Source organism: Somniosus microcephalus, chromosome 24, assembly GCF_052327205.1.
Source record: "Somniosus microcephalus isolate GS21.2 chromosome 24, FLI_Smic_1.0, whole genome shotgun sequence".
In the NCBI taxonomy this organism is placed as follows: Eukaryota; Metazoa; Chordata; class Chondrichthyes; order Squaliformes; family Somniosidae; genus Somniosus; species Somniosus microcephalus.
Genome location: NC_141010.1, coordinates 2,331,393 through 2,355,046, shown reverse-complemented (window position 1 = coordinate 2,355,046; position 23,654 = coordinate 2,331,393). Strand labels below are relative to the sequence as shown.

The 23,654-nt window shown below is 53.6% G+C and overlaps 1 protein-coding gene across 1 annotated transcript in view; it reads right to left on the bottom strand.

Moving 5' to 3' along the window:
• The window catches only part of LOC147100955 (zinc finger protein Aiolos-like), a 160,515-nt gene extending 148,104 nt beyond the window's left edge, over nucleotides 1–12,411 (bottom strand). The window contains exons 1-2 of the mRNA XM_085966063.1: nucleotides 12,363–12,411; nucleotides 11,739–11,855 (exon numbers count right to left, since the gene is read on the bottom strand). Of these exons, the coding sequence (XP_085822189.1) occupies nucleotides 11,739–11,855; nucleotides 12,363–12,411 (166 nt within the window). The remainder of the gene's footprint in view (nucleotides 1–11,738; nucleotides 11,856–12,362) is intronic.
• Between the last annotated feature and the right edge of the window lie 11,243 nt (nucleotides 12,412–23,654).

The window sequence follows — 23,654 nt, the reverse complement described above, 5'->3', positions numbered from 1 at the left end:
TTCGAAGGACTGGCGATCACTAAATCAGATGGTGAGCATCTTATAAGGCACATGACGAAAGAAGGTGGAGAAGATGGTGTCCTGACAGAGATGCTGCAGTATATGGGTAGATTGGTGTACCGGAAATGACTCAACTCTGTATTACAGTCTACAGCTCAGGAATCCTATTCATGAACATTTCTGGATCCATATTCAGAACACATCTAAAAAATTCAAAGCCACAGTATATGGGGAAAATAGAAACTTCAGTGTCATGAGCCAAATGGTGAAAGGGTGACTAAAAATCAGTCTAGAAAGAATAAAATGAAGCTCGATTGGGAATTAAGTGAGGAACGAGGAAAGGAACAGGCAAATATTTGCTTTGAAAAAGACTTGTGCGTGGGCAATAAAGAACTGAGGAGAGAGGTGCATCTATGCTTCACAAATTAGGAGGAAGTGTTTAACAGGGTGAAGCATCAAAGATTAACAGATGTTCTGCAATGAGTAGGAACTGATTGGAAAGACATGACGTCTTTACTGAGAACAAGAAGCAGCCATGTGAGTCAATAATCAGTTATCAGAAGAGGTACGAGGCAGTGATGTCTTACATCAAGCAGTCTTTTCAACTCGGAATTCATTAAAAGACATAGGGGGAAAAATTCGATTGATTTGTGCCTCCCGTTAGTGCCCGAGGGCGCTAATGGGGCGCAAAGCAACTAGCGCCCAGGTGTGGCGCCGCTAACGCCTCCCGCGAAATTCAGCGGGAGGTTAGCGGCGGCGGTAACCGTTAGCGCCCCGCGGCGCTGCGTCTCATGCGATGATGTCATCGCCGTGCGCAGCGCCCCGCTCGCGATCTTCGGCAGCGCCCCCTGACTTACCGCCGGACGCTATGTCTGACAGGGTCAAGGGGGCCTACCTGTGGCCAGGACGGCGCAAATTAAAGGGGTGGTGCCGGGCGGCTGTTTTTGTTGCTGGCCGCCTGCCAGCAGCTGCCTCATTGCTGTCTCCAGCTTCCTGTGAAGCCCCCCTCTGTGGGGTGCCGGCTGCGCCCCATGAGCCTGGCACTTCTCTTGAGTGCCGGGGTCTTTTGCCGACACTCCGATCCCTGGTGGCCCAGCTGGGCCCAAGGTCGCATTGCGCTAGGCCCCTCCCCTTTATTTAGGGGAAGACTTGCAGTACCATGGCATGACGTGCGGGTGCGCGTGGCGCTGCGGCGCTACGTGCCGCGATATTCACTCGCAGCGCCTCAAGAGGGAGGTGGGACGCTTCCAGTAGAAACCCGCCTCCCTCTTGGGGCACTACCAGTGAATTTCAGGTGCGGGGGTGCTAATTTTTTTTGGGGTGCTAAAAGTAAATACAGTACTCAGGAAGGCAAATCTAACAATTTTGAAATTCAGATCAAAATAAATTCCGGCTAAATTTTCATCTTTATTGCCCTCAGTGCAAGAGCATGAAGTGGAATTCAGGTGTCTGTTCTCAACGAGTTTCCATTTGTAATGGAAATGACAGAAAATCATGGGAACACTCGCCCAAATTCCAGATGCGTGCTCCTGGAAGGCACAGCTCTGCACTAACAGTGAAAATGACCCTGCTAAGAAAATAATGTTAATACAGGTAGACTATCCTTTATCCGAAAACCTTGGGACCAGCTGAGTTTCGGTTTTTGGAATTTTTCGGATTTCAGAAGGTATTGGGAAATTTGTCGGGGGTCGGGGTCGGCGGGGGGTCGGGGTGGGGGTCGGCGGGGGGGTCGGGGGTGGGGGTCGGGGGGGGGGAGAAAAGAATATCGGACGCGCCGCTGCAGCTATCGGACGGGCTGCTGTATTGTCGGGTTCACTCTCCCGGTACCTCCTTCACACTGCCCGGCTCGACCTGAAATCTCCTACCCAGGAGGGAACTCTGTGACCCTCTGCCCTGCTCAGCGTAAGTCGTGCGCCACTCTGGTCATGTCGTGCGCACGACTTACGCTGAACGAAAAAACTTTCGGTTTTTAGAGGTTTTCGGTAGTTCGGATAAAGGATAGTCTACCTGTAGTAATCAAAGACTGAGGCACTCCCAATAACTAACCTTTCAGCGAATAAAACAGAAATCGAGCAAATGGACAAAGGTGTATTCAGAATCGCAATACACAATCAGGATGGCTCAAAGCTCCTTGCAATCAATGGATTACTTCTGAAGTGCAATAACTATGGTTATGTAGGCAAATACTAAGTTTAACACAGCAATTAGATGAATTAGCCGATAATCTGTCTTTGGAGCTGTTGCTTGAGGGAGGGGTCTTGGCCAATATACCAGGAGAACTCTCTGCTCTTTTTAAATGGTGCCACGAGATCTTTTACATCCAACTGAGCAGACAAGTGGTGCCTTGGTTCAAGGTCTCATCAGAAAGACAGCACCTCTTATAATGCAGCCCTCCCGCACTACTGCACTGAAGCTTGGATCAAGTCTCTGGTGGGACCTCAAACCCATAACCTTCTGACTCACCAGTGAAAGTGCTACCAAATGAGCATAGCTGACACTTAGATGGTCAAAGCAACAAAGACATTCAATGGAAGAAATTAATTGCAAAAGAAGTGCCTAGCAATATGAAAGAGTTTCAGAGCAACCATAAAACTAAAGTGGTGGTAAGCAGCAGCATGTTTAAGGGCTGAAGTAAGGATATGACTGAGCACTTTTGAATTCTGGTGCTGCAGATGTTGAAAATTAGTTGAAGAAAAAGATTAATGAGAGGCTCCTTGAACTAGCACAAGAAAAGAGAGAAATGATGCAGCTAATATGGTGGGAATGTTACTTGAGCACATTACTGACACATAAGGAGCATTGTTGGGATTCTTCCTGTCTGCAGAAATTGATGGTAATATATCAACAAGCAGGCAAAGAACCACCTGGCTGGATGATATGGTGGAATTGGTAGGTGCAACATCAGGAGCTGAGACAGCCCACCTAGGCAGAGTCTGGAAAGTAATCAATGCATTGACTGCCAACCCGTGGGGTTGAGAAGGCATGTAGAGATTCACCAGCGAGACAGAGGCCCTTCTATCTGTGAAGGAACTGATGTTATTCTAACTGGCATGGAAGGTTTCAGAATTCATCCTTTCCCTTCTGTCAGATCTAATGCTATATCTTGGTTCAACAATGCCTCTCATTCTGGTGTCTTCTAAAAATTCTATCAATTGAATCTAAGGCCGCGATTTTGCCAGCACTCAGGGGGCGGGTTCAGAGATGGGTCAGGTGAAAGTTGTGATGATTGACGGTGGGTTAGAAACCCGCCGCGAACCCGCCTTCGTGTGAGTTTCAAGAATGTCAGGTCTGTGATTTCACAACAGACCTAACACCAAGCGGCGGGTAAGGAATTTAAGGCACTTAACTCGTTGTTAAGTGCTATTTAATTGCTATTTTGAGAGCCTTTTGTAATTTTCCAACATTTGATTCGGGTTTCATGACGTTCGGAGATCACGCCAGGTAAGTGTGTCGGGAAGACCAACAAGCTGGAAACTTCACAGCTGCAACTGCAGTCTAAAAGCTGCATTCTCAAATCTGCTCAATTTCAGATGTCAGAGGTTGGTGATTTCACGATTTGGGAGCCTGTATTAAGGCTGTAAGTGTCTGGCGTTAACTCTATATCCACTGACCTGCATTGTTGGACATAAAAGGTGCCACCTCAAATTGGAATCACACAAATGGCCAGGATGTCAAATGCTCCTACAAGATTAATGTATTGCAACATAATAAAACAGAAACTTAACATTGCATTCTGTGAGAACACCCAAGTGAGTACCCTTGTGATCAGTTATGTGTCAGCTTTCTCTTGCGCGTGCTTCGACGTTGTGCTACCCATTTGATTTCAGCAGATGTAGAGACAGCCTGCTCACTTCCCTGCTGCGCCTGCTTAGACGCCTTTGGCGGTCGTCCTCTGGGTTTTGAAGCCTTTTAAAGCCCCGCCAAAGGCTGCTCCCCCTGCGGCTGCACAGGGGCAGACTCGGCCACCACTGCTCTGGCAGTCATCTGGGGCTTTGACTGATGAATTGGTAAGGGGATGGAAATTGGAGCGCTTGGAGAGGAGCCCCACTTGCATGTCGCCTCCCACCATCATCCCTCTCATGGCCCACCCATACTTCTCTGCTAGCAAGGAGCTGGAGATCAGCTTGCTGCACATCAGTGAGGCCATGAGGACCCGTTTCTGTACTGACAGTCCTCATAACGGGGACGTCCATGTAACTCTGGTTCATCTCCACGACAGATGCCCATCTATCCTCCATAGCTGACCATCTATTTAGAAGAGTCACCATGTTCGTTTGAGTCTGGCGATTTATGTCCTCCATGGAGGTTGCCATCCTTTCCATGGCGGGACCTACATTCGCCATTGCGTGCACCACGGCATTGCTCATGTTTGAGAGGGACTCCTCCATTCTCTGCACACTCGCAGTCACCGTGGTTCCAAACCCAGTCAGAGCCTCCTGCACTTGTTCCTGAAGCTCCAGCACCGCTCTCTTTCTGGATGGCCCCCGAGGCTCAGCATCTACATGCAGCTGAGCAGAGCTGGGAGCGTCCTGCGGCCTCTGACGAGGGCTCTCCACTGCTGTCCCTGTCTCCACCATCTGCTTTTGCTCACTCGTGCGTTGTGATACACCAGGTGACACTACTACTCTATCTCGCGAACGACCCACCAAGGTGTGCGTCCCTGCGCTGGTGCTGGGTGCAATCATTTCTGCTGACGCTGCTCCCTCAGAGGATGCAGCATCCTCTGAGGAGTCCTCCAGCTCTTCCTCCTGGGCAGTAGGGAGGGGGGCTCTTGATGGTCCTGTGGGAGAGTAAAGGCATGAGTTAGACATGTGATATGTAGATTGCAGACACATCTCATTGTGCACATGATGAACATTCCATTTCTAATGACATCAGATGCCATCTGTGTCAGTCATGACAGCAAAATAAGATGGATGGAGAAGCATTCAGTCACCAGGATGTTCAACTGAGCCCGTCTCTCCGTCCCCCACTTCGAGCTGTTCCACCGATCCCACAATTTCCAGGGCAGCCTCCTCAGTGTGGGTGAGCTGTGAGAAGGATGCTGGTCCTCCTCCTGTTCTCTCCCTCTCCCTCTTATTGTGGGCTCTCTTTTCCTGCAATGAGGGAAAGAAGTGGAGTTTCAGTGAGAGTGATGGAATGAGTGTAAAGAATGGATCGGATCGATGTTTAGAGAGAGACTGTGAAGGAGTGGGTTCCCATAACGATGTTCCCTCCTTTTGAGTTGTTAGTTGTTGTCAGTGCATAACCTTGAGGGTGGGTGTGAGGGGTGCATAGTAAGATGGGGAAGTGAATCTGTGCTATAGGGAGAGAGGGATGGGGGATGGTGCAAGGAATGTTAGGTTGAGTCAGGATGTGCAGGAGTAGGGTTAGCAATGCAGAGTGATGGGGATGTGATGACAGGCACAGCAGTATTAAGGTAAATGAGCTTTTATACTCACTTTTCCAGAACGCAGGAGATCATTGAACCTTTCCCTGCATTGGACCCAGGTGCATCTGACCATGGACCTTGCACTGACCTCCTCAGCTATTCACAGCCAGGCTGCCTTTGTCTGCTGAGGAGGTTTCCTTCGTCCATCAGATGGGTACAGGGCCGCCCAACGTCCTCTAACTCCCTCCACAAGAACATGGAGGGAGTCCTCATTGAAGCAGGGAGCTGCCTTTTGTTTCTCTGCACACATTGTGGTGAGAAGCATTAGTCAGAAGCACCAGAAACCACCTGAGATCTAATGGGAGAAACGGCCCCTTAAATGCACCGGCTGCAAACACATCAGCACATCAGCTGACCAGACCCGCACCTTGTGTTAAGGGCGGGTAACCCACACGGCGGGCTTAACTAGGCCAATCAGCGGAAAATTGTGTCAACAGGCTGGCAGGGGGATGGGAACCCGCCCACTACCGTTCCCGACGCAAACCCACCTCCAGGAAAAAAATCACGGCCTAAGGTCTGAAATCCTGCCTGCTGATAATTTTAGTGGAAAAAGTCAGCACGAGTTTAAGATGGGATTTCTTCACTCGCTGGAAGTATATTTAGTTAACTTTTCTCCTTCAACTCTAAACTCAATGATTTCAGTAAAGAACTTCCTTCCATTGCACCAGACTGTTCGACCATTAGGAGCAACATCAAGATCCTCTGCTCTCTGGACCCCCAATAAACCACTAGTCCTGAAAGTAACTCTACCATCGTCCGCAGAAGATGTGCCCATAACTTACCTTAGACCTATGCCATATATGGGGTACAATTCAACATCGGCAGTGGCACAAAATGTGCAGTAGCAGATTGGTCACCTGTTATACATCCTGGCCACTATTTCCCTCACATTAATGCTACAGAAGGTAGTCTTCTTAGTCCTGCCCTCTTTCTCTTCCATTGACACTTTCCAGAGTTATTGAAGCGGAATTTATCTCTCCAATTACTTTCACCTCGACAGTTCTGGTCAGTAGTTTGGTTTCCAACATGGCCGCCCCACTGGTGACCTTCGAGCCTCTTTTAAACATCTCTGCAATTCTGCCCTCGAGCACTTTGGTGAAAATTCTTTGTTGCTTTGGATGTCTCCAAAGGCTTTGACAGGTTCTGGTGCCTTACACTGCTAAACAAGTTCTCAGCGTGTGGTCTCCCACCAAAGCTCTGTTCAAGGCTCTCGTGTCTCCTCTCACATCGTTCTATCTGTGCTGTAGCTCATGTCTGATCCTCTGACTCTTTCCATTAACTCGAGTTCCCAGGGCTCTGTGCTCCAACTCTGTTCCTTCTCCACATCAATAACCTCCTTCACTCATCATCAACACATTATCCACTTTTCTGCTGATGACCCCACTCTACACTGAGCTCCCTTCAGATCCTAGACCCTCAGTGCAACAGCCGAATTATTACATCTCGTCCTTCAATGGGGCAATGAAAATCTGTTTAATTCCTCAAAGACACAGTTTCTTCAACTCTGATACAGGTCTAACCAACAGCTCCTACCTCTGACCTTCGATGGCTCAACCCCGACCCTTCATCTATCAGCATTCTTGACCTCAACATCCACTCTGATCGCAAATGGAAGTCTCACATCACTGAAGCTCCAAGAAGGTTGCTTTCTTGTTCTCGGTCAAACACTTGTTTCCCCTCAAAAAATCTTAATACTCTATGATTTCCAAATCTATCCAACAATCCTACCTCAGCAGAAGCTCTTCCAACACCTCTCTATCGCTCTTGGACTGCATATAGTAAAAAGCTTGCTGTTTGATCGGTGACCCCTCTCTCAGCTCTCGTCTCCAAACTCTGGCACTGTCACAGCCTTTCCTACATTTTTCTTTTTTTATTGAATTTAGTCAGAGTTCTCTTCCGCCTACCTACATCGCAACAGTGTTGAAAACAAGACTTGCTGCACAGTCTCCTTCTCTAACTCACACCTTCTTAGTACCTCAAAACTGTGGAGCTGCTCATCTCCCACAGCCTTCATTTTCTCACATAAAGCTGCCTCCTAAAATGATATTTGTGGCGCCTAGTGTTTGAAACAAAGTCAATCGCTGAAGGTTGTAAGTGAATAGTCACCCACTCGGGTGTCAGTAGCGACGCATGGCAGAGATGTCCAGTCTTCTCTGTGTTGCTCTGCTGAAATACTATCTTACACTTGTATAGTACAAAGAAATCTGCAGTGGATGTTTTTATTATTTCCACAATTGAAACTAACCATTTAATGTACATCAGTTATGTGGAGAGACTTGAGAAGCTTGGGTTGTTCTCCTTAGAGCAGAAAAGGTTAAGGGGAGATTTAATAGAGGTGTTGAAAATCATGAAGGGTTTTGATAGAGTAAATAAGGAGAAATTGTTTCCAGTGACTGAAGGGTCGGTAACCTGGGGACACAGATTTAAGGTGATTGGCAAAAGAACCAAAGGCGAAATGAGGAGAATTTTTTTTTAACACAGTGAGTTGTTATGACCTGGAATGCGCTCCCTGAAAGGGCGGTGGGAGCAGATTCAATAGTAATTTTCAAAGGGGAATTAGATAAATACTTGAAGGGGAAAAATTTGCAGAGATATGTGAAACGGGCAGGGGAATGGGACTTATTGGAGAGCTCTTTCAAAGAGCTGGCACAGGCACGATAGGCCGAATGGCCTCTTGCTGCGCCATTTCATTCTACGATTCTATGGGGCGATTTTGCCAGTCCTGGGGAGGCGGGTATGCCGGGAAAATGGCAGAATTTGGGGGCGGGTCCCCAACTCGCCCCCAACCCGCCTCCATGCCAGCTTCCCAGGAAGCGGGTAGCCGTCCCGCACCGGGTCCCATCTCCTCTTTTTGCCCTCACAAATGCGGGCTTCCCGAAGGCTCCAAAGCACGCCAGCTCAGCGAGGTGAATACTAGGTCTGCGGGGGTCGGGTGCAAAAGTGTGGTGTGAAGGTGAGTATCTGAGGTAAGTGCAAAGTGTTATTAAAAGTGTACTTACCTTGTTTCTTCCTGCAGGCTTCAGTCGGTGTGTATGCGGAGAGTCTTGGACCTCCGTATTGGGATTGACAGGTGGCCATTGCATTCACAGATGCAACAACCATCTCAATTCTGTTAAAGAAAGAAGTTTAATGGGGTCTTATATTCAAGACCTCATCAAACTGCAGAGAATGTCACTGTTTGACAGCTTCACAGAGCTGTCAAACGATGACAATTCATCTGTCAAAATTTTTTGACAGATGAAACGTCATTCGTTGACAATCTCTGCAACCGGCTTTCCCTTAATTGGCCTGCTGAGCCCGCTGGGCGGGCTTAACAAGGTCAATCCAGGGAAAATAGTGTGGGTTGGCCACAAATCGATGGAGGCGGGACATCGACCCGACAAGCAGCAGTCCCACCTCCAACGCGCCCCTAGTCACAAAATTGCCCCCTCAAATTCTAACTTCTTGATGTGGTAGCAAGTTCCACATTCTAACCACTCTTTTGGTTAAAAAAATTCTCCTGAATTCCCTATTGGATTTATTAGTGACTATCTTATATTGGTGGCCCTTAATTTTGGACACCCCCACAAGTGGAAACATCCTCTCTACGCCGACCCTATTGAACCCCTTCATAATTTTAAAGACTTCTATCAGGTTTCTCTTTTCTAGAGAAAGCCGCAGCCTGTTCAGTCTTTCCTGATAATTATAACCTCTCAGTTCTGGGATCATCCTTGTAAATCATTTTTTGCACCTTCTCCAGGGCCTCTATATCCTTTTTGTAATATAGAGACCAGAACTGAGCACAGTATTCCAAGTGCGGTCTAACCAAGGTCCTATATAAGTTTGGCATAACTTCTCTGCTTTTGACAAACATTGCGGGCTGGATTTTCATTCAGCAGTTGGGAAGGAGGCGGGACTACAACTTTCAGGTTTTAGTCCCGCCTCCATCGATGTCCGGCCAATCAACGCAATCTTCTCTTGATTGACCTTGTTGAGCCCGCCCAGCGGGCTCAGCAGGCCAATTAAGGACCACCCGGCAACAGGTGACGTCACAGACTGAAATTTCATCTGTCAAGAGTTTTTGACAGATGAAATATCAGTGTTTCACAGCTGTTTGAAGCAGTCAAACACTGACAGTCTGACTTCTAACCTAAGTCCTTCTCCACAGACTCAGTTAGAACTGTCACCGGCACTGAAAGCTGAAGGCTGTCACTTTCGACAGCTCGCAGCCATTCAGCTTTCAGTGCCGGCTGAGCGATGGACTCCCGACGCCTAGAGGAAGAAAGGCTTTTAAGGTAAGTACAGGTAATTTAAACTTCTTTACACACTTTAGACACACCAAACACACTTACCTTTGCACTCATGCACCCATCACTCACCTGTACACCGACATCTCGACCCCTCCAAGTCCTTCAACCCGACGGCCCGCCTGCTCTAACCTGGCGTGGTTTGGAGCCGTCAGGAATCCCACACGACACCCCTCAAAATAGGGATTAGGCTAAAAACTGCCTGTTAACTACCTGTTAACAGGCAGTTAATTGGCACTAATCCCTTCCCGCCTCAGGTCGGCGGGTCCCAGTGCGGGGCGGGTACCCGCCTCCTTTGAAACTTACGTGGCGGTGGATTTTGGGCGGGATGGTGTCGAGACCCCCGAATTCAGGATTTTTGCCCCCCGCACGCCTAAAAGCCCGCCTCACGGCACACTGAAAATCTGGCCCTGTGTATGTGTTGACCTTTGTTATTTTAGGCCAGGAAGTCAGTATTAACCATCTGGTGAGATCAGTTCTCATCACCAGTTGAAATATGATTTTTAGGCCTAGAAATTCAGTAAGGCCCCGCCAGGTCTTTAGCGCCCGAAATTTAGCGCTCGCCCGGATTCCCGTAGCGCCCGCCTGAAGTTCAGTTGCGGCGCCCCAAGACGGAGGCGGGCGCTATTGCAGGGTTTGGCCGCCTCGCTTGGGGCGATGAAAGTCAATTGCAGGCGTCCAGCTGCCGCTGCGGCACCCGATGCGGTGCGGCAGGCTGGGGTACTGCAGGCCTCCTCCTTCTCTTAAGGAGGAGCTGCCTGCAGCCGTGAGATCGCCGCTGGATTCCCCCGGCAAATGAGCCCGGCACCACGGAGAAGTGCCGGGCTCGCGGGAGTCAGACACCAATGCCGCGGGGGGGTGGTGCAGGAGTCCGGGGAGGGAGGTGCGGCCAGGCGGCCGCCGGGAAAGCGGCCGACCGCCCCTCCACCTTTATGCGCCGGCCTCTCGGAGCTGCAAGGCACCGTTTTTCAAACGCTGTTTGCGGCCGCCACGGGCGAGGCGGCCGCAACTGAATTTGGCGGTCGGCACGGAATCGCATTGGAACCGGGGCGCTGCGCACACCGATGACGTCATCGGTGCCGGCGCAGCGCTACCGGCTAACGCCGATGTTAGGGACCAACTGAATTTCGGGCGCTAAAAAACTTCCGGCGCAAACCACTCTTTAGCCAATAAGTGGGCGCAAACGCGACTGAATTTCTAGGCCTTAGTTTCATAATTGTGGGTCAAGTTCCAGTGCCAGAGCAGTAGGAATAACTCATTTTAGCCTAGTTCAAAGCACATGGGTCTGGCCAGCCCACATGTAATACACTGGTTTCAGTTAACAAACAGGTAGCACTACCCAAATTGCTAAGGACAAGCACGTTATGTTGCTTCTAAAGCCCAGTACTTTGGAAGTGCTTTAACTTTGAGGCCCATTGCTGTAGGTCAATGGAACTAATCTAGCTATGTAAACTACCCTGTCCTAATTTGGGTGAGTTTTGCCAGGTTTCACATGGTCCAGTAGTTGGGAGTGCCACAGAAAGGCAAGGCAATGTGTGAGTAAGTTGGGGGTAACATATATTGTTTGATTCACTCCTCGTAAATTGAATGACTTGACAGCTGATAATACAGCAGCATTAATGGCTGGCAGTCCTCAAGAAAGGCTCATAAAAGACATCGGCCTAGAAATTGGGTTTTGGCGCAGCGACGGCCGCAACTCAATTTCCGAGTTCGGGCGGGTTACCATGGCAACTGGGACGCTGCGCACACCGATGACGTCATCGGTGCCGGTGCAGCGCTACCGGCCTAACGCCGATTTAGGGCCCATGTCAATTTCAAAACTGGCCATAACTTCGCCGCTAGGCCCTCTAGCGCCTCAAAAGCGGCGCTAAGGCCAGTGAATTTCTAGGCCACTCTCTTTGAATGAAAGTGCCTGATAGTGAGCAATCATCTGATAAAATAATCTGCTAAAAGTTGAGAGGATAGGAAAGACAAAAAAAACCAAGATCAGTTGGGTCCCTTTGTCCGATTTATTATCTTACCGATAATGTCATCAGTGTTGAGCTGTCCCTGATCGATGGGCTCCTGGACAAGGTCAGAGACATCGCTCTTCTCTGGAAGATCTGGGGCTTCAGTTACAGTGGGGATTGCCTCACCACCTGAACAATAAAAAGATGAAGCCTGTTGTACATTACTGTGGAAAGTGTAAATGGCACAAGTTTTGAAGCTGCCATCCAAGGTCACATTGTTAGTGGCAAAGTTGCTAAAATAGTTAAGTCTTCTGTTACAAGCTTATACAACTAACCTCTACACAAAAATGGTAGTAAATACAAGGCACCTCACTTCGAAGTGCTAGGTCTAAAACAGACAACTTCTTTTACTTGCTGAGTTTTTCCAGCATTTTCTGTTGTTTTAACTTCTTTTACTTGCAGCTCTTTAAACAACCTAACATTATAATTGTTTCCTTTCAGCTAGATTCAAATCCTCGCCAAACATGGGATGATCGCGAGTTCGAATTGCGTCGTGTTGAGGTTCCACCTCCAAGTACATCCTTCCTTGTTCTAAAACGCTTCTGTCCTTTAGGTGCTGTCACTTGTTGGGAGTGCCCTAAACGGATGTGATTTTCTAGAATGGCACGCTAATAACCCAAGCAATGGCGGCATTACCTTCTGGCTGAGACTGTTCTTGGATCTCTTCTGCTCCCATATCAGACATATTCTGGAAGAAAAATATTAAAATCACCCAAATTTAAGAAACAAATTTCACTCTAATATTAATATATTCTCAATATATAATTAACGACAATAAACAAGAGTTAATACCCTCATTAGTGGACTGGGGAATGTCAGCACGCTGGTAATACAGTCATTCCAGCCTCTTATGTCAATCTTTATGTAAATTAAAAACACAAATGCTACTAATTGAATTGCTAAATTAATATATTTATATAGACTCCCTCTGATAATTTTCTGTAGCTTTTATAGCTGTGATTTCACAGTTAGACAATAACAACTTGTGATATTTAAATTCACCTATTCCCAAAAGTCAGGAATTTTTGATATGGGGGAAGAATTGTTCTGGTAACGTTTACGAATCTGCTGAAAGTACTAGTGCAAATCTGCGTGAACACAGTTACGCTGTCGCTAGTTATAGTGAACAGAGCAATTCTCCCACCATCACTTGTTCCTGTATTTTATGCTTTTAAACTGGTTAGAGGAAGCCTGGGAGCAGATATTTAAGGGCAGTCGAGGTCACAGCTCTATACTGTTCCATGGCCGAACTGAAATGGAACTTCTACACAAAATCACCACTTGCAGGCTGCTCTGCTCAGCTGTATGTAAGCAAACAAAATATACTCAGAAACAAGGACTGAGAGCCTCCAGCATCTGTGCATACCTGCCTTTTAAACACATAGCCAGCTATTTGCCAATTCAGTGGAAAAACCTCCCAAAGCACAAGTTAAAATGACTTAGTTTTACCTCTATTAGTACTCTTCATCATGACAGAAACTGACTTCACACGTGTGGCAGCTGCCTACAAAATCAGACAGTCTTTACAGTAATCTTTCAGAATGGCAGTTCCAGTACAGTAAGCAGAAACAATTATTCACATTTTATTTCAACATCACAGGACCTTTTAGATACAGTATGAACAGTCATAACTGTAATTCTCAGAATACTCCATGAGGTGGTATTACTGGGACACTCATTCACAAGATCACAGAATAGATACAGACGAGGGTCTTTTAACCCATTCTATACCAGCAGGAACCTACAGTGCCTGTATCACTGCATCATTTTTAAGTGATTCCAAGGATTTTTCCATCACTACCCAGAAGTCTATTTCTTGTGTTGATCACTCTTTATGAGCAGAAGAACTTTCTGATAGTCCTTTCCTAAGTTTGCCATTCAAGCTGCTGCCTTAGATATGAATGTTGGTCGAGCAGACTATTTGATGCAGAGGGGATTAAAAAGTGTTGACTGAGTTTTGCCATGATCGGCAGAACAGCGGACTTGAGCTGAGATAGTGGAGTTTCTCAGTCACTACCCTCTAGTACTTAAAAAGAACATAAATCATTTTTATGCTGATCCTGCCATTGTTAACAGACACGTAGCTCTCCTGCTCTCGAATACAAAGCTGGGGAACTCTGTAGGCTTAGCGGCATCAAAAGCCCATTTTTTCCTTGGGTCCCACACACTGTTCTTGAATGTCTATTGATCTGCAAATTCAGAGCTTGATTAGGAGCAACGGCAGGAATAAGGCTTCAGAGAAAAAGCACTGCATGAAGGATGAAAATCTGCATTTAAGGACCACTCTCCCAGGAGCCCTACTTAACTACAAAAGTGCCTCTTTATTTATTCTTTAATCAAAGTATAAAGTCAGTGAATGCTGCATTAGATACTGACTGGGAGTGACAGTCAACTCCTGATGATGCAAAGTTGTCTTTGCTCAAAAAAATCAAATTATCCCAGTAGTCCGTTCTCCTAATGATGTCATCAGCATTCACCACTGCAACAGAAACATTAAGAAAATCAACAGGATGAATTATGTGAAAACAAAAGATTACTTTAGATAATCACAACTCATAGTTATTTTTAAAAGGAGCCTTAATCTCACACCTCGACTCTTCAAAAGGGACTCTGAAAGTCAATGGGGGAAAAATTCAGTTGTTTGCGCCTTAAGATGGTGCTAATGGGGCGCAAAGCAACTAGCGCCTGGGCGCGGCGATGTTTGCACCGCTCGCAAAATTAACTAGACATTTTGCGGCGGCGCTAAACACTACCGCCATGATCTCCTGCGCCGGCAGATTATGACGTCAGTCGAGTGCGCAACGCTCCGTTAGCGCCCCGGACTGGATATTGAGTGGCACCCCCTGCCTTACCACTTGCCACCAGCAACGACAGGTTGAGGGGAGCGTTTTGCAGTCAGGAAGGGACTGGGGGAGCGCTATTTAAAGGCGACCGCTTCCTGCCTTTTTTTGTTGGTGACATTTTTGCACCACGCATTCTGAGAGAGAGAGAGAGAGAGAGAGAGAGACTGACTTCTGGAGAGTTTCAATGCGGTGTGAAGGAGTTTTGGATACTGAGCAGCACTTTGCAGGTTTATTTTGATTTGCCCTTCCTTGCTCCGCCAGCGCTCTGAGGTAGCGCCTCGCCCTTTGCGCCTTAAGACAGGTGTGAAGCGCCTGATTTAGCGCTCCAATCACCTCCAGGGGCGATAAAAGCCAAGTTTGCCGTCGGAGGCGATAATTAGCGCCAGGTGCTAAACTTTGCGCACGGCCGATAATGGCGCCCCAAATGGGGCGATACTAATTTTTCCCCCCATGGCTTTTAAAATCAGTTTGGATTCGCAGACCTCACTGCAGCATAACAAATGGAGCATTATAACTGGCCTCAGTGACCCTGGGTATATGGTGTGGGGGGTGTGTGTGTGGGGGTGTGGGGGGGGGTGTGTGTGGGGGTGTGGGGGGGAGGTGTGGGGGTGTGTGTGTGGGGGGGTGTGGGGGTGTGTGTGTGTGGGGGTGTGGGGGGGAGGTGTGGGGGTGTGTGTGTGGGGGGGTGTGGGGGGTGTGTGTGTGGGGGGGTGTGGGGGGGTGGGGGGGTGTGTGTGGGGGGGGGGGGTGGGTGTGGGGGTGTGGGGGTGGGGGTGTGTGGGGGGTGGGGGGGGGGGTGTGGGTGTGTGTGTGTGGGGGTGTGTGTGGGGGGGGTGGGGGGTGTGTGTGGGGGGGGGGTGGGGGGGGGGTGTGGGGGGGGGGGTGGGGGTGTGGGGGTGGGGGTGTGTGGGGGGTGGGGGGGTGGGGGGGGGTGTGGGTGTGTGTGTGTGGGGGGGTGTGTGGGGGGGGTGGGGGGGGTGTGTGGGGGGGGGGGTGGGGGGGGGTGTGGGGAGTGTGTGTGGGGGGTGTGTGTGTGGGGTGTGGGGGGTGGGGTGTGTGGGGGGTGGGGTGTGTGTGTGTGGGGGGGGGGGTGGGGCGGTGTGTGTGTGGGGGGGTTGGGGGGGGTGGCGGGGGGGGTGTGGGGGGGGGGTGTGGGGGTGTGTGTGTGGGGGGTGGGTGTGTGTGTGTGGGGGGTGGGGTGTGTGGGGGGGGTGTGTGTGTGGGGGGTGGTGGGGGGGGTGTGTGTGTGGGGGGTGTGGGGGTGTGTGTGGGGGGTGTGGGTGTGTGTGTGTGGGGGGTGGGGTGTGTGGGGGGGGTGTGTGTGTGGGGGGTGGTGGGGGGGGTGTGTGGGGGGTGTGGGGGGGAGTGTGTGTGTCGTCTATGCCGACGACCTGGTTCTGCTGTCACCAACTAAGGAGGGTCTACAGCAGAACCTGGACCTGCTGGAGTCGTACTGCCAGACTTGGGCCCTGACAATAAATCCCCAAAAAACCAAAGTCCTTGTGTTCCAGCAAAGATCCAAACAACATGGACCCACAATAAATTTCACAGTAGGAACAACCAAAATTGAACAAACCACTCACTACACATACTTGGGCTTAAAAATCAGTTCTACGGGAAACTTCAAACTGGCTGTGAATGAACTGAAAGAGAAGGGCTTTCTATGCCATCAAAAAATCAATCCAAATAGAAATCCCAATTAGCATTTGGCTCAAAATTTTCAAATCAGTAATTGAACCAATTGCACTCTATGGCAGTGAGGTCTGGGGACCACTAACACAACAAGATTTTGCAAAATGGGACAAACACCCAATTGAGATCCTACATGCGGAATTCTGTAAAAGTATCCTCCGGACTCAAAGGAAAACAGTAAACAACGCATGCAGGGCGGAACTAGGCCAATACCCATTAATAATCACTATCCAAAAAAGAGCCACCAAATTTTGGAATCACCTACAAATGAGCAACCCCCAATGCTATCACTACGACGCCCTGAAATGCCAAGAGCTGACCATAAAGAAGAATACCCTCAGTCAACTAGTCCTGGGACTCAATAAAGTAACTAATAACAATACTAACAATAACCAGCCCCAGGACAGTGACAGGGTAACACAAAGAATTCGACCCAACACAATCGTCGCTAAGCAAAAGGAAAAATATCTGTCATATTGGGCAGAAACAACAAAAACCCAAAGCAAACTCAATTGCTACTTGGCCCTAAACAGACAATACAACATAGCTGATTACCTGACCATGGTAAAGGATAACAAACTGAGAAGAACCTTGACAAGGTACAGACTTAGCGAACATAGCCTAGCGATCGAAAAAGGCAGACACAGGCAGACCAGGCTGCCAAGAGAAGACAGGATATGCTCTCACTGCAGTCAGGGAGTAGTTGAGACAGAGATGCACTTCCTCACAGCCTGTGGAAAATATCAGGGCATCAGAGAGAATTTCTATCAAAAATTCTCACAAATATGCCCTGAATTCAGAAATCTGACTGACAACCAAAAACTCCCATTCCTACTGGGGGAGGAGAGAAGCTGTGTAACACTGGCGGCACACTATGTTACAGCTTGCCATGAACAGAGGGACAACCAGTAAACTAAGACAAGAGTATATATAAACAAGGCGAAAATATATTTATAAACTCAGGGATATACCTGTTTATACACTGTATGAATGGAACCGCGTTTATGTGTTCAACCATAAATGTATTTTGATGCTTTGGCAACATAAGATGTACCTTATCATGCCAATAAAGCGATTTGTATTGTATTGTATTGTATTGTGTGGGGGGTGTGTGTGTGGGGTGTGGGGGGTGGGGTGTGTGGGGGGTGGGGTGTGTGTGGGGTGTGGGGGGTGGGGTGTGTTGGGGGGGTGGGGGGTGTGGGGGGGTGTGGGGGGTGGGGTGTGTGGGGGGTGGGGGGTGTGGGGGGGTGTGTGTGTGGGGTGTGGGGGGGTGGTGTGTGGGGGGGGTGGGGGGTGTGTGTGTGGGGGGGTGGGGGTGGGGTGTGGGGGGGGTGTGTGTGGGGGTGTGTGTGTGGGGTGTGGGGGGTGGGGTGTGTGGGGGGGTGGGTGTGTGTGGGTGGGGGGGTGTGTGTGTGGGGGGCGGTGTGGGGGGGGTGGGTGTGTGTGGGGGGGGTGTGGGGGGGGTGGGGGTGTGTGTGTGTGGGGGGGGTGGGGGGGTGGGGGGGGTTGGGTGTGTGTGTGTGGGGGGTGGGGGGTGTGGGGGGGGGTGGGTGTGTGTGGGGGGGGTGTGGGTGTGGGGGGGGTGTGGGGGGGGTGGGGGGGTGTGTGTGTGGGGGGGTGTGGGTGTGGGGGGGGTGTGGGTGTGGGGGGGGTGTGGGTGTGGTGCGTGTGTGGGGGATGTGTGCGTTGGGTGTGTGTGGGGGGGGTGGGGTGTGCGTGTGGAGTGTGTGTGTGGGGTGTGTCATAGAGTCATGGAGTTATACAGCACAGAAAGAGGCCCTTCGGCCCATCGTGTCCACGCCGGCCATCAAGCCCTGTCTACTCTAATCCCATTTTCCAGCATTTGGTCCGTAGCCTTGTATGCTATGGCATTTCAAGTGCTCATCTAAATGCTTCTTGAATGTTGTTAGGGTTCCTGCCTCTACCACCCTTTCAGGCAGTGAGTTCCAGATTCCAACCACCCTCTGGGTGAAAAAGTTTTTCCTCAAATCCCCTCTAAACCTCCTGCCCCTTACCTTGAAACTATGCCTCCTGGTTATTGACCCCTCTACTAAGGGGAAAAGTTCCTTTCTATCTACCCTATCTATGCCCCTCATAATTTTGTACACCTCAATCAGGTCCCCCCTCAGCCTTCTCTGCTCCAAGGAAAACAACCCCAGCCTGTCCAGTCTCTCTTCATAGCTGAAGCGCTCTAGCCCAGGCAACATCCTGGTAAATCTCCTCTGCACCCTCTCCAATGCAATCACATCCTTCCTATAGTGTGGCGACCAGAACTGCACACATTATTCCAGCTGTGGCCTAACTAGCATTTTGTGCAGCTCCATCATAACCTCCCTGCTCTTATATTCTATGCCTCAGCTAATGAAGGCAAGCATCCCATATGCCTTTTTAACCACCTTATCTACCTGTTCTGCTGCCTTCAGGGATCTATGTACATGCACACCAAGGTCCCACTGATCCTCTGTCTTTCCTAGGGTCCTACCATTCATTGTGTATTCCCTTGCCTTGTTAGTCCGTCCAAAATGCATCACCTCACACTTTTCAGGGTTAAATTCCATTTGCCACTGTTCTGCCCATCTGACCAACCCATCTATATCGTCCTGTAGCCTGAGGCTTCCCGCCTCGCTATTTACCACCCCACCAATTTTCGTGTCATCTGCGAACTTACTGATCATACCTTTTACATTCACATCCAAATCATTAATGTAGACCACAAACAGCAAGGGACCCAGCACCGATCCCTGCGGTACCCCACTGGACACAGGCTTCCAGTCACAAAAACAACCTTCCACCATCACCCTCTGCCTTCTGCCACTAAGCCAGTTTTGGATCCAATGTGCCAAGGCACCCTGGATCCCACGGCCTCTTACCTTCTTGACCAGTCTCCCATGTGGGACTTTATCAAAAGCCTTACTGAAATCCATGTAAACCACATCCACTGCACTACCCTCATCCACACACCTAGTCACCCCCTCGAAAAATTCAATCAAATTGGTCAGACATGATCTTCCCTTGACAAAGCCATGCTGGCTATCCCTAATTAATACCTGCCTCTCCAAGTGGAGACCAATTCTGTCCCTCAGAATTTTTTCCAATAATTTCCCTACCACTGATGTTAGGCTCACTGGCCTATAATTCCCTGGTTTATCCCTACTACCCTTCTTGAAGTGTGTGTGGGGGGTGTGTGTGTGGGGTGCGTGTGTGTGGGGTGCGTGCGTGTGTGGGGCGTGCGTGTGCAGGGTATGTGTGTGGTGTGTGTGTGTGTGGGGCGGGTGTGAGTGGGGTGTGCGTGTGGGGTGTGTGTGTGTGGCGTGTGTGTGTGTGGGGTGTGTGCGTGGTGTGTGTGTGTGCATGGTGTGTGTGTGTGTGGGTTGTGTGTGTGGTGTGTGCATGTGTGGGGTTTGTGTGTGGGGTGCGCGTGTGAGTGGGGAGTGTGCGTGGGGGGGGTGTGTGGGCAGGGTGCGTGTGTGCGTGGTGTGTGCATATGCGGGGCGTGTGTGTGCGGGGTGAGTGTGTGTGGGGTGCGTGTGTGTGGGGTGCGTGTGTGTGGGGTGCGTGTGTGTGTGGGGTGCGTGTGTGTGTGGGGTGCGCGTGTGTGTGGGGTGCGCGTGTGTGTGGGGTGCGTGTGTGTGTGGGGTGCGCGTGTGTGGGCGGGGTGCGTGTGTGTGTGGGGTGCGTGTGTGTGTGGGGTGCGCGTGTGTGGGCGGGGTGCGTGTGTGTGTGGGGTGCGTGTGTGTGTGGGATGCGTGTGTGGGCGGGGGTGCGCGTGTGTGTGGGGTGCGTGTGTGTGTGGGGTGTGTGCGTGGTGTGTGTGTGTGCATGGTGTGTGTGTGTGTGGGTTGTGTGTGTGGTGTGTGCATGTGTGGGGTTTGTGTGTGGGGTGCGCGTGTGAGTGGGGAGTGTGCGTGGGGGGGTGTGTGGGCAGGGTGCGTGTGTGCGTGGTGTGTGCATATGCGGGGCGTGTGTGTGCGGGGTGAGTGTGTGTGGGGTGCGTGTGTGTGGGGTGCGTGTGTGTGGGGTGCGTGTGTGTGTGGGGTGCGCGTGTGTGTGGGGTGCGCGTGTGTGTGGGGTGCGTGTGTGTGTGGGGTGCGCGTGTGTGGGCGGGGTGCGTGTGTGTGTGGGGTGCGTGTGTGTGTGGGGGTGCGCGTGTGTGGGCGGGGTGCGTGTGTGTGTGGGGTGCGTGTGTGTGTGGGATGCGTGTGTGGGCGGGGTGCGCGTGTGTGTGGGGTGCGTGTGTGTGTGGGGTGCGTGTGTGTGTGGGGTGCGTGTGTGTGTGGGGTGCGCGTGTGTGTGGGGTGCGTGTGTGTGTGGGGTGCGTGTGTGTGTGGGGATGCGTGTGTGGGCGGGGTGCGTGTGTGCGCGTGTTGCGTGTGTGGGGTGTGTGCGGGGGGTGTGTGTGTGGGGGGTGTGTGTGGGGGGTGTGTGTGGGGGGGTGTGTGCGGGGGGTGTGTGCGGGGGGTGTGTGGGGGTGTGTGTGCGGGGGGTGTGTGGGGTGTGTGTGCGGGGGGTGTGTGCGGGGGGGTGTGTGCGGGGGGGTGTGTGCGGGGGGTGTGTGTGTGGGGGGGTGTGTGTGTGGGGGGTGTGTGTGCGGGGGGGGGGGGTGTGTGTGGGGGGGTGTGTGCGGGGGGTGTGTGTGTGGGGGGTGTGTGTGTGGGGGGTGTGTGCGGGGGGTGTGTGTGTGGGGGGTGTGTGTGCGGGGGGTGTGTGTGCGGGGGGTGTGTGTGGGGGGTGTGTGTGGGGGGTGTGTGCGGGGGGGTGTGTGTGTGGGGGGTGTGTGCGGGGGGTGTGTGTGTGGGGGGTGTGTGTGTGGGGGGTGTGTGCGGGGGGGGTGTGTGTGTGGGGGGTGTGTGTGCGGGGGGTGTGTGTGGGGTGTGTGTGCGGGGGGTGTGTGTGCGGGGGGTGTGTGTGCGGGGGGTGTGTGCGGGGGGTGTGTGCGGGGGGTGTGTGTGCGGGGGGTGTGTGTGCGGGGGGTGTGTGTGTGTGGGGTGTGTGTGCGGGGGGGTGTGTGTGCGGGGGGTGTGTGCGGGGGGTGTGTGCGTGGGGTGTGTGTGCGAGGGGTGTGTGCGGGGGGTGTGTGTGCGGGGGGTGTGTGTGCGGGGGGTGTGTGCGGGGGGTGTGTGTGCGGGGGGGTGTGTGCGGGGGGGTGTGTGCGGGGGGTGTGTGTGTGGGGTGTGTGTGCGGGGGGTGTGTGTGCGGGGGGTGTGTGCGGGGGGTGTGTGTGCGAGGGGTGTGTGTGCGAGGGGTGTGTGCGGGGGGTGTGTGCGGGGGGTGTGTGCGGGGGGTGTGTGTGCGGGGGGTGTGTGCGGGGGGGGTGTGTGCGGGGGGGTGTGTGCGGGGGGTGTGTGCGGGGGGTGTGTGTGCGGGGGGTGTGTGTGCGGGGGGTGTGTGCGGGGGGTGTGTGTGCGGGGGTGTTGTGCGAGGGGTGTGTGCGGGGGGTGTGTGCGGGGGGTGTGTGCGGGGGGTGTGTGTGCGGGGGGGGGGTGTGTGCGGGGGGGGGTGTGCGGGGGGTGTGTGCGGGGGGTGTGTGCGGGGGTGTGTGCGGGGGGTGTGTGCGGGGGGTGTGTGTGCGGGGGGTGTGTGCGGGGGGGGGTGTGTGCGGGGGGTGTGTGTGCGGGGGGGTGTGTGCGGGGGGTGTGTGCGGGGGGGTGTGTGCGGGGGGTGTGTGTGCGGGGGGTGTGTGCGGGGGGGGGTGTGTGCGGGGGGGTGTGTGTGCGGGGGGGTGTGTGCGGGGGGTGTGTGCGGGGGGGGTGTGTGCGGGGGGTGTGTGTGCGGGGGGGGGGTGTGCGGGGGGTGTGTGCGGGGGGGGGGGGGTGTGCGGGGGGTGTGTGCGGGGGGGTGTGTGCGGGGGGGGGGGTGTGCGGGGGGGTGTGTGCGGGGGGTGTGTGTGCGGGGGGTGTGTGCGGGGGGGGGGTGTGCGGGGGGTGTGTGCGGGGGGGGGGGGGGTGTGCGGGGGGTGTGTGTGCGGGGGGTGTGTGCGGGGGGTGTGTGTGCGGGGGGGGGGGTGTGCGGGGGGGTGTGTGCGGGGGGTGTGTGTGCGGGGGGGGTGTGTGCGGGGGGTGTGTGCGGGGGGGGGGTGTGCGGGGGGTGTGTGTGCGGGGGGTGTGTGTGCGGGGGGGTGTGTGCGGGGGGGTGTGTGCGGGGGGTGTGTGTGCGGGGGGGGGGGGTGTGGCGGGGGGTGTGTGTGCGGGGGGGGTGTGTGCGGGGGGTGTGTGTGCGGGGGGGGGGTGTGCGGGGGGTGTGTGTGCGGGGGGGGGTGTGTGCGGGGGGGGGGTGTGTGCGGGGGGGTGTGCGGGGGGTGTGTGTGCGGGGGGTGCGGGGGGGGTGTGTGCGGGGGGTGTGTGTGCGGGGGGTGTGTGTGCGGGGGGGGTGTGTGCGGGGGGGGGGGTGTGTGCGGGGGGTGTGTGTGCGGGGGGGGGGGGGTGTGCGGGGGGGGGTGTGTGTGCGGGGGGGGTGTGTGCGGGGGGGTGTGTGCGGGGGGGGTGTGTGCGGGGGGGGGGTGTGCGGGGGGTGTGTGTGCGGGGGGTGTGTGTGCGGGGGGGTGTGTGCGGGGGGGTGTGTGTGCGGGGGGGGGTGTGCGGGGGGGTGTGTGCGGGGGGGGTGTGTGCGGGGGGGGGGGGTGTGCGGGGGGTGTGTGCGGGGGGGGGGGGGGTGTGCGGGGGGGGGGGTGTGCGGGGGGTGTGTGCGGGGGGTGTGTGTGCGGGGGGTGTGTGCGGGGGGGTGTGTGTGCGGGGGGGTGTGTGCGGGGGGGGTGTGTGCGGGGGGGGGTGTGTGCGGGGGGGGGGGGGTGTGCGGGGGGTGTGTGCGGGGGGGGGGTGTGCGGGGGGGGGGGTGTGCGGGGGGGTGTGTGCGGGGGGGGGGTGTGCGGGGGGTGTGTGCGGGGGGTGTGTGTGCGGGGGGGTGTGTGCGGGGGGGTGTGTGTGCGGGGGGGTGTGTGCGGGGGGGGGGGTGTGTGCGGGGGGGGGGGTGTGCGGGGGGGGGGGGGGGGGTGCGGGGGGTGTGTGCGGGGGGGGGTGCGGGGGGTGTGTGCGGGGGGGGGGTGTGCGGGGGGGGGTGTGCGGGGGGGGTGTGTGCGGGGGGTGTGTGCGGGGGGGGTGTGTGCGGGGGGTGTGTGCGGGGGGGGGTGTGTGCGGGGGGGGGTGTGTGCGGGGGGGGGGGGGGTGTGCGGGGGGTGTGTGCGGGGGGGGTGTGCGGGGGGTGTGTGCGGGGGGGGGTGTGCGGGGGGGGGTGTGCGGGGGGGGGTGTGTGCGGGGGGTGTGTGCGGGGGGGTGTGTGTGCGGGGGGTGTGTGCGGGGGGGTTGTGTGCGGGGGGGGTGTGTGCGGGGGGTGTGTGTGCGGGGGGGGGTGTGTGTGCGGGGGGGGGTGTGTGCGGGGGGGGTGTGTGCGGGGGGTGTGT